Source organism: Podarcis raffonei, chromosome 17 (genome assembly GCF_027172205.1).
Source record: "Podarcis raffonei isolate rPodRaf1 chromosome 17, rPodRaf1.pri, whole genome shotgun sequence".
In the NCBI taxonomy this organism is placed as follows: domain Eukaryota; kingdom Metazoa; phylum Chordata; class Lepidosauria; order Squamata; family Lacertidae; genus Podarcis; species Podarcis raffonei.
The window spans coordinates 6182965-6193958 of NC_070618.1; the positions used below are offsets into that span (position 1 = coordinate 6182965).

The following is a 10994-nucleotide window of genomic DNA, read 5'->3' on the forward strand; positions in this document are numbered from 1 at the left end:
TTAACAGAAACGTATCTTTAAAAAATATGAATTTTCCTTTTCCTTTTTTGTGTGTAAACCGCTTTGGGGCTGCTTGCCTTCAGAAAACTGCAAACCAAGCGGCTTATAGATCCTACGAAGTAAATATAGTAAACAGATAAAGTTGCCCTGCTCGAACAGCCGGAAGGGGGCGCTCCTTCGAATCCCTCTCCGCGCATGCGCTTTCCGAGGGGGGGAGTGACAGAGGCGGCGCCTGTCACGTGAACGCCGTCCTCCTCCTCCTCCTGACGTCACGCGTCTTTGCGTCAGGGCGTGGCGAAGGTCCCGCTCCCCGGCCGGTTCCCGCGGGGCTGCCGCTGTCAGAGCAGTTGCCGAGAGCGGGAGCGCTTCGCGCGCGGCGCCGGGCTGGGCTGCAGGACGCGCGCGTGCGCGTGCACGTGTGCACGGGAGCGCGCGCGATTCGGGGCATCCTTTCGCCGCCATGAAGCCCCGGCGGGTGAGTGTGGAGTCAGCTGGGCTCGGGGGTAGGAGTGCCTAGTGGTTAGAGGAGGAGGGCGAGATGGGGACCCGGGCCGGGCCTTCCTCCTCCTGCAGGTGGCTGCTGCCTGCTGACCTCGGGCAAGGGTAAGGCCAAGGCCCTTCCGGACCGCTCGCTGCAAGGCGGGGCTCTCTCGCTTTCCTGCCGCCTTCCTCTCGCGGTCTCCCTTTCCTCCCTGGCCTCGCCGCCTTCTTGCTGGAGGTGTTTCTCTTTGCCATTGTTGGGGAGGAGAGGTCGGGATCCTGTTTTGCTTGGGAAGGCAAAATATGAAATAATAATGTTTCCTTTTGAAAGGCACAGGGGCAGAGCTGGCAAAATAATAATACGTAATAATAATAATAATAATAATAATAATAATATTTTGCTTTGAAAGGCGCAGGGGCAGGACTGGTTAAATAATAATAATAATAATAATAATAATAATAATAATAATGTTTCATTTTGAAAGGCACAGGGGCAGAGCTGGCAAAATAATACAGTGGTACCTCGGGTTACATACACTTCAGGTTACAGACTCCGCTAACCCAGAAATAGTACCTTGGGTTAAGAACTTTGCTTCAGGATGAGAACAGAAATCACGCAGCGGCAGCGGGAGACCCCATTAGCTAAAGTGGTGCTTCAGGTTAAGAACAGTTTCAGGTTAAGAATGGACCCCCGGAATGAATTAAGTACGTAACCAGAGGTACCACTGTAATAAAAACAACAATAATAATAATGTTTTGCTTTGAAAGGCGCAGGGACAGGGCTGGTGAAATACTACTACTACTACTACTACTAATAATAATAATAATAATGACGCAGCACTGCCTCAAAAGTGTGGGAACACCCCTACCCAAAAAAACCCCACATAATTTTGTGCACAAAGGAGGCTAGTTCCATAAGGGACATTTCCTTTATTTGTTATGGTAGGCATGTGTTAGCAATACATATAATACATTTGTGGGGAGGGAACCTCAAAGAGAAATATTTTGATTCCCAAATGAATTTGAAGAGGATTTCCTTCCTGCCAACTTGCAGGGCTAAGGCTGCTTGGTAGCCATAAAGAAGCTGGCAAAAGAACTTTGGTTGAGGGTGGGGGGTGCCGGGAGGGGAGGAGAAACAGAATATATATATGCACGTGAATGGAGGATTTTCAATACAATGACTAACCTGTACTAACATTCGCTTTTCATCAGGTGAGTCATAAGGTCCAGACATGCAAAATCTTATGTACGCCTCTGTTATACCCAATTGCAATTCAATGTATTCCTGTTGTGTTTTATGATTTCCCTGATATTGTAAGTGAGCCAGAACTGGTCTGTGACCGAAATAATAAAAAATTCAATTCAATTCAACACCAGCACAGAGGGCATTGGCTTTCCACACCAGGGCTAAAAAGGATCGCAAACTCAAATCTTTCCACAAAAGTAGTTGGTCAGATTTTTCTGCCTTCCTCACAGCAGCTCAATTCTTCACAAACCAGCCAGACTGTGTGCACAGTTTAAAGCACCCCCCCAAAATAATTCTGGGCACTGTAGTTTGTAGAGGGTTGCTGAGAATTGTAACTCTGTGAAGAGTAAACTACAGAATTCTTTGAGGGAAGGATGTGCTTTAAAGGTCTAGTGTATATGCAGCCTCATCACCAAAGGATGAAAAGAGGGGTTTGGAGCAAAACGGCTGGGTTCCCTCCCCATTTCAGAAGTGGAAAGAGAACAGCTGTAGTACTACTTGTCAGGAAGAGGGCAGAGGCCTGGGCAGGAGTTGGCAAGGTTTACCCCGCCTGGGCTGGTTCACTCCAGCGGAGATACCTCTATGAGCCAGATTTCCGGCGTCTGCATCGGCGCAGACGCGATTTCTGGCGCCACGGAAGCGAGTCCCCGTGCTGTGCCAGTTTAGCACAGTGCACGGGGACTCACTGAGCAGGCTGCTTGGTTTGGGGGCAGCTCGTGGACCGGTTAAACAACCCCCATGGGCCTCTTGTGGTCCCTGGGCCTTTGGTTGCCGACCCCTGGGCTGGGGAATGGAGAAGGAACCTGTGGCAGATGAAGGCTACTACAAGGAAATAGGAACTTAACAGACTGAGGAAAATAAAGTAGAAGTTTTAAAATGCTGACTGCTGCTTCTGTTCAGTCAACCAGGAATGTGTTTGGGTGGCAAGATTTAAGACGCACCAGCAGCAGTTTCCTGCAACTTGTGTCCTGATGCACAGAAAATGAAATATATTTATCACATGATTGGTGGCAATAGTGATCTGCTTAGTCCGAGAATATATGAGGAATGACTCAGTTGGCAGAGCACGAGCCTCTTCATCTCAGGATTTGAACCCCACATTGGGTGGAAGATTCCTGTGTTGCAAGGGGGTTGGACTACATGACCGTCATGGTCCCAAGAAGTCTGTGATTCTGCAGTGCAGATTTGTTATTGACTGTTACAGTTTAAACATCGAAAAAGAATGAGTAATGGATTTGAAGGAGCTGCTTAAAAGGAAAATGCTGTTAGTTTAAATAAAAATGGAGCTTTTCCTGGCTAGGCCCCAACTCTTTTAACCAGATGCAAATACTTGGTTGCTACGTGGGTAGACTCTTGTAGATGAGAAAAATTCCTCAGATAGTAAACGAACTTTGCGCCGGTTGCTGGAAATATATAAATGTAGCCGCCAGCTGAACCACCTTGGGGGTACAGTTCTGTAAGTGGGGTGTCGCTGGGGGGGAAGGCCCTCTCTCTGATTTCTAACCACTTCATCTCAGTTGACAGAAGGGCCTCTTCAGATGATTATAATGCAAGGACAGATTGATGTGGAAGCAAAGATTCTTCCAGGTACCCAAGCCTCAAGTTATGCCGTATTGGATAATCTTGTTACTAGCCTGTGCAATAGAGTAGAGCATCTTGGACCAGCCATTTCTCCCTTTCCCAACTGCCACTCCAGATACTGCCCATAAAGTACACAAACATTCCCAGTGCTTCTCTTTTTAACATGCCCTTTAAGACTCTGCCTTCTTTGTGAAAGTGATTATTTGGAGAAAGTTGTTTACCTAGAGCTCTGCAAGAAAAAAGTAAGAAAATGAAACTGTTTGGGAACTATGGTGAAACTTGGAAGCAATTTATCTGTTTGCTGAGCTGAGTGAAGTGCGAGTAGATAAAAGAAGATAGCAAGCAGTAAGAAAGGGAACTAGGCTTGCAGGGTTCTGTTTCTCTTTTTGAAGAGAATGGTTTGCATTATACATGTTTTCTGTCCATGGAAGACTTAACTTTTCTTCCCAGTTACCTTCTGTAATTAAATGCACTATGAATTTTATGATAATGGTCCCTGCCAGAGAAACCTGAAATTAACTTTGTGTGGACCTAAGATAGTGCTGTGTGAAATGCAGAAATTAAATTCCATCCTAAAAAATCCAGACATGGGGTGTCAGTTGAGATGGGATGAGGTGAAGATTGCCTAAGCTGATCAGACTACTAAAAATTATTTTAAACTTTTCTTTGCTGACTTCAATATAAATATTTTCAGGGCGGTTCATACTATTACGGGGAAAATAGTTGACCCAGACATGTCCATATATGTGGGGGTGTGTGAGTTTTCAATTTTAAACAAATCCATCCAAATTATTTAAATTCGATACATTTTCCCAAAAAGTAATTACTGTATTTTTCGCTCTATAAGACGCACCAGACCACAAGACGCACCTAGTTTTTGGAAGAGGAAAACAAGAAAAAAAATATTCTGAATCTCAGAAGCCAGAACAGCAAGAGGGATCGCTGCGCAGTGAAAGCAGCAATCCCTCTTGCTGTTCTGGCTCCTGGGATAGCTGCGCAGCCTGCATTCGCTCCATAAGACGCATACACATTTCCCCTTACTTTTTAGGAGGGAAAAAGTGAGTCTTATAGAGCAAAAAATACGGTAGGTTTCCCACTCCTGTTGCAAGCATATGTCCATTAAATTCCTGAGGTTACTGCTTCATTCTTCTTTGATCACCTTCTCAACCTTCTATTAGTTTTAATCCATTTTCATAGCCAGCCAATTTTGGCTCAGACATGTCCTCAATGCTTTTAAAGCCAGATGTTCCCCTTTTACTCAGTGTTTAGGGTAGCTTGGGTCTTTCAGGGGGGGGGGAATGCGTAGCAAAGTACATAAAACTAAGCCGAGTTATGTACAGCTTTGTTCACTCTTTTTGTAGGAGAAGAGAAGTCAACTGTGAAGAGAGAACAAGCAGCATGATGGATTCAAAAGACCTTGTCCTGAACAAATCAACGGCAGACCAAGTCGGTCACCGCATTGTAAAAGTTAGCTCAGGCAAACATTACTTCTGTGGCTATTGTGCAGCCATCACAAATGTTGCCGTCACCTTCCCCGTCCAGAAAGTCCTCTTTCGGCAGCAGTTGTATGGCGTACGAACCAGAGATGCGGTACGTCAGCTGCAGAAAGATGGGCTCAGGAATCTGTACCGTGGGATCCTTCCACCGCTCATGCAGAAGAGCACAACCCTGGCAATCATGTTCGGCCTGTATGAGGACCTGTCCTCCGTACTCCTGAGGCACATGAGTGCGCCTGAAATTTTGACCCGCAGCTTGGCAGCCGTGCTCGCTGGGACCACGGAAGCGGTCCTGACCCCCTTTGAGCGCGTTCAGACACTTCTGCAGGACTACAAACATCACGACAAATTTACAAACACTTACCAGGCATTCAGAGTTCTCCGAGACCATGGGGCCAGGGAATATTACCGGGGGTTAGTGCCAATCCTCCTCCGGAACGGCCCTAGCAATGCTCTCTTTTTCGGTCTCAGAGGACCTATCAAGCAGTGTTTGCCTGAAGCCACAACTTACAGTACTCACTTGATCAATGATTTTATTTGTGGAGGTCTGTTGGGTGCTATGCTGGGATTCCTCTTTTTCCCACTGAACGTAGTAAAAGCTCGCATGCAGTCACAAATCGGCGGGGAATTCCAGTCTTTTCCCAAGGTTTTCATGAAGATTTGGCTGGAGCGTGACAGGAAAGTGACGCACCTCTTCCGAGGCGCCCATCTGAATTATCACCGGTCTCTGATTTCTTGGGGAATTATCAATGCGACATACGAATTCTTGCTCAGATTATTGTGAAAAGTGCTTGTGGAGTTCATTTTCTCAGTTGGGCGCCAGACAAACACAGAACTGTCAATTTCCAGTGAGAAATCAAACACACTAATAACACTGAACTCCAGCATAATAGTTAATCCGTAGGTAAAAATGCCAGTTTTAAACAGTGCCTACTTAGCTCAAAATGTATTCAGTCATATTAATGGCCTTTCAATCTGTGGGTGCGAGTGAACTGAATGGCTAGAACAATCGTTTGAAAAGTTTCCTCGGATATGCCTGAAGATGGATTCATTTGCTCCAGATCACCGTCAACTATTCTCACACTCCTGGTGATCAAAAGAATGCACTTTGAAGAAATGTGTAAATGGGCGGAAAACTGATATTTAATTTGTCGCTTGGCCCTTTTGGAACAAACAGTGGCATGCTGTAATAAACTCCCAAGATGTTTCAAGACTCCCCTTCCCCACTTTTTAAAAAATTATTCTTCCTTGAGCAGAGACTGCCAAATTTTGAAGAGAAACCCTTTTCCCCAAACCTTAAGGTTCTGTAAAAGTTGTCAAATAGCTTTTGCTAGACTGTTGATGCAAATGACACCTTGTCGAGATTTCGTATTAAATTTCAGAAACTGAATTCACTGTAAGCTGAGCGGTGGGAGTATCTGTTTAAAAATAAATAGGTGTGTGTGTTGCTGGAAAGGTGAGGAAAGCTTTTAAGTGCCCTTCATGTTACACTGCCACCTGACTTGTCAATGTGGTCTTTTGTGTGGCTCTTTATACTACTAAGTTTTGTTGCAAGTGAATATACTTCTCCAAAGGGTTGCTTTAGGAAGGATGGTGCGAATGACAATTGGTGCAATCCAACCAAAATTATGCATTTTCCCCATTGAATTCTCTCCCCCTCCCCCCGGTGATATTTAAACTGCTTTAGCTTTTTCGGTGGGTTGTGGTCTATTTGTTAATACTTTCTACAATTCTGGCATAGCTAATTGGTATTCGGATCTGAAATGTTATGTGCTGTCACCTAAACTTTGAATACTCTAGTTAAGCAAGGCTTCGTGTGCTTGAATGAAAATGACTTACCCAGGTATTGCAATTTTCAGGCTATTTCACTGTGGTTGAAAAAGGAATTTAAACAGCTCCTTTCACACGCTGCTCAGGCTTGTTTTATGTTGGGAATGTGCCTCACGCACGGCCCCCTCACCTGTATCTCATTCAGTATAGACTCAATACAGGTAGGTCCAGTTCATGAGTTCCGTCCACTCACTTTACAACAGAGAAGTTGTTGACTCAGGCCTTGCTTCATATAAATCTATATATATATAAAACTCGCATCAGGCGTGCGAACTGGCTGATTGTTCGGTACGAAGGACCATGCATGTGTGTAAAAAGGACATAAGCTTCTGCAAGCTGATTTTCTGTGTTTATTCAATCATGCTAATAAACATTTCTCTGCGCATTGGAATTCAGGTAAAAAGCAAAAGAACAGAAGCAACCTAAGAGGTTTCAAGTCAGAGAGGAAAGCATGTCTGAATACCAAAATAATGCTCTTAATGGGGTGGGGGAGGGTGAAATTATTTTGTATGGGTTTTTTTTAAAATGCAAATAGGAGTTAATATTTTCCTTATTTGTAGTACACAGGAAAGCTTTCCCTAGCTGAATTGATAATCCTCCAAGTGTTTATCCTCAGAGTGAGGGTTTTTTTTTAAAGTGGAACTAATATCTCACTATTGAGATGGTGTGGTGTTTTTTGTTTCGTTTTTTACTTTATGTTGCCTGGTGTCAACCTGAAAATTGCCCGTCAGCAGCAGTTTGTGAACCTATTTATCCTATTTCTTGATTCTTGTACTGTACCGGTGTATGCTGTTTAGCCTCACAGATTGCCAAGCACAAAATGAAAGAATGTTTGATATTTTGAATGTTGTGATTATCTGCATTTAAATAAAATGTCTGTTGGAATGTTTAGCTGGTAAAATCTGATTTTACCAGTGTGTTTTTTTATTTTTTTGATATCTTTCCCTTGATGGAATAAACAAACATGAATTTATTTGCTGCAATGAAGTAGACTAGCATTTTTCAAACATTATCTTACAAGTTCAGTCCATGTGAGATTAGAAGTATCTTGAACACTTGAAAAAGGAAGGCAATGAATAAGATTGTTCTTGTTCTCAGACTTCCCTTTTTTCTTCTCAATTTATATTGCATTGTTAGAAAATAATTGCATAAATAGCATAATGTCCACGAATGAGTTTTAGGGTGCAGAATCCTGCATAACAACATGGCGGAGTAGAGACTATACTACCATATTTAGGATTACAGTCACAGGTAACTTTCTCAGTAATAATAGCCATAGCCATCAGCTGGGCAATAACACAAGAGTTAGGTACCACCATGGTAATTGTCTGCCTCTTGCCCAGTTCATGGGGTTCAAATCTCACTACAGCCTCGCTGAAGTTAGAACAAAGCCCTTGCTCAACAAAGTCTTGGCTACATTCAGCAGGAAGGTTGGTAGTACAATAGCTTTGTAAACAAGCATTTTGGTTTCCCTGTGAATGCCCTGGTCCTCAAACACTCTGCACTTCAATCAGGAGAAAGCTGTACTCACAGAGCTCAGGCAATGCTGGATTTCGTCTTCCAAAGCAACTACTCTATTCCGAACTTAAAAATGGTAAGTGTAATGCTGGTGGTCAACAAAAGAGGTTTAAAGACTGTCTCAAGGCAAATATACAAAAATGTAGTATAAACAGCAACAACTGAGAACCACTGCTCCAATTAGAGACCAGCCTTTACGAAAGGTGTCGTGGGCTTTGAAGATGCTCAAACTCTGGATGAAAGGGAGAAAGGTGCTAAGAGGAAGGGACGCTTGGCAAACCCTCACCGTGATCAACTCCCGCTGGAAATGTCCCCACTGTGGAAGGATGTGTGGATCCAGAATTCGCCTCCACAGTCATGGACTCGCTTTTAAAACCGTATATGTAAGACAATCTTACTCGGCTACGGATGATTGCCAGAGAAGAAAGAAGACATTCAGCAAAACAGATGCATCCATTTTCTTCTGGAAACTGGTTGTTTCAGTACTTGGAAAAGCTTCACTCTGGAGAATGCAGATATCTATTTGCTGCCATCAAAACCATGGAAGGGGTATTTAGGTGAAGCTTAGAGTTTACTTGGCTGAATTCACCATCATTGCATCTGCTCTCTTGTTGCTCAGAATTCCCCACCAAAACTTGGAGACACCTGGAGTTCGCCCCCAGGTAGAGGATATCCAAGAGCTAATTTTTCTGGCAACTCACACAAATCAAATCTCAGTACAGTCTTCAGCTCAGGGTTCTGCTGAATAATACAAGCCATTGCAACTTAATTCAGAGCACAGTTGTAACACGTTTATTATGCAAGCAAGATAAGCCAATGAAACATTAACATCACTCTTACAGGAATAAATACAAGTTTTTCCAGCCAGCTCTTGGAAGTGCGCTGTATTTAAAGCTCACAGCTATTATTATGAAATTTTAAGAATGTTAAAAATACATGCGCAAGTGTACTTCTGCATTATATATTTTTTATGCCAAATGAGAAAATTATTGTATACCAATAAGTTGTTGCCACAGATCCATTATAAGATCAAACAAGGCACCATGGGTGGCTTCGGTTGCTTATCCCACATTCCAGGACCACCTTCAGCCTTGTAGGATTTTATTATAGTGACTTGAAAATTTCACCCAACACTTTGCTGAAATGATTGCTTATGGAGGGGGAAAAGCCCTTTCTATACCAGCATTAATCTTTCAACCCAATCCAATGCATAGAAGCCCCACTACGTTCAACAGTGCTTATACCACAGTAAGTGTGCACACAACTTAAGTATTTGCTTTTCCTTTTACAAATGTATTCACAAAATCCTTCCTCAAAATGTGCAAAAGTATTTCAGTATTGATTGTTCAAGTGTTCGCAGAGACTGTCTGCCTATAACATCCAATAATAGTGGTATTTGATAGTTGACATGCAAGAAATAATAGCTGAGGTTATTGGCCCCTAGTCTGCTGTGATAATGGTACAGTGGCTTTCATGCTATTATTATTATTATTATTATTATTATTATTTATTATTATATTTTATTTTATACCCCACCCATCTGGCTGGCTTTCCCAGGGTGGCCTCCAGGAAACAGAAATGGACTCTCACAGGAGATAAACCATTTAAACGTATGGAGTGTAGAAAGAGTTTTCCTCAGTGTTAACTCTTCACATCAACAAACTCATGTTAGGGGGAAATCAATGTTAAATTCATGAAGTGTATATGTGATGTTCTGGTATTTAATGAAGGTAACATCTCACAAACTAAGGTGTCATGTAGAGTATGACTATTGAGTGATGGTGGTGAGTGACGTTGGGCAGAGACTCAAATGAATTTTGGTCTTCAGCAAATATTTCTGAGTAACATTTTCTACGTTGCTTCCTTTGCAAAGGAACTTTGGTGGGTTTGCCACAGGGGGTCTGTGCAATAGTATGCAGGATTCTGTGGTATGTTCCATGGCGCATACCCATTTCAAAGAGAGTTTTATTGGGTGTCACAATTTTGAATGGAGAATGCCCTCCGGCAAATCCAACACTCGCACACTGCTGATCTTTTTCTGTAATGTACAATTGTGGTCGTCAAATTGTCTTTCAGGAAAGCTTGTCCATGCTTACTGATAGTTTCACCAAGGTTAAAGGGGGGGGGGGTGCAGAACGCCTAGCTTTTAAAATGTGAATGGTGAAGTTGGTGCAATCGACAAACTTTGAATATTTGCATTTTTTCATTTCTGGTCATTTTGAGCCCATTTGATATCAGTGCAACAAGTTAGTTAGGGGCAATCTCATTGAGGATGACTAACTTGCTTGCAAATTGGAGTTGCAATGTGCTTTCTTAGTAAGGTTGGACTAGATTCCCTTTGGAATCATAGCTCCACAATTCTAAGCTGGCTGAGAATTAAGTATGACCTCTAGTGGGGTTTTTTGAAAAGTGCACCATCTGTTCAATACTGCGCTCCCTGGACCAGCACAACAGCTACCAGCTTCAGATTACATTAGCAGTGGTTTTTGGTAAACGTTCTATAGGTTTTGCTGTTCTTCCAAAATATAGCTAGTTAATTTGCTTCTGGCCAGGCAGGCATGCTTCTTTGTTGTTTAGTCGTTTAGTCGTGTCTGACTCTTTGTGACCCCCTGGACCAGAGCACTTCCACTGCCTCCCGCAGTTTGGTCAAACTCATGCTGGTAGCTTCGAGAACACTGTCCAACCATCTCGTCCTCTGTCGTCCCTTCTCCTTGTGCCCTCCATCTTTCCCAACATCAGGGTCTTTTCCAGGGAGTCTTCTCTTCTCATGAGGTGGCCAAAGTATTGGAGCCTCAGCTTCGGGATCTGTCCTTCCAGTGAGCACTCAGGGCTGATTTCCTTAA

The 10994-nt window shown here is 43.2% G+C and overlaps 1 protein-coding gene across 3 annotated transcripts; it reads left to right on the forward strand.

Moving 5' to 3' along the window:
* Positions 1-282: 282 nt before the first annotated feature.
* SLC25A51 (solute carrier family 25 member 51) lies at positions 283-7522 on the forward strand. Of its 3 annotated transcripts, none has more exons than XM_053370552.1 (2): positions 283-475; positions 4669-7522. In XM_053370552.1, the coding sequence occupies exon 2, from the start codon at positions 4706-4708 to the stop codon at positions 5585-5587; it is 882 nt and encodes a 293-aa protein (XP_053226527.1). In that variant the 5' UTR covers positions 283-475; positions 4669-4705; the 3' UTR covers positions 5588-7522. The 3 variants fall into 3 exon arrangements, with proteins under 3 accessions (XP_053226527.1, XP_053226526.1, XP_053226528.1); XM_053370551.1 differs by lacking the exon at positions 283-475 and adding an exon at positions 507-603; XM_053370553.1 differs by lacking the exon at positions 283-475 and adding an exon at positions 3021-3328 and having other exon boundaries at positions 4680-7522.
* Positions 7523-10994: the final 3472 nt, after the last annotated feature.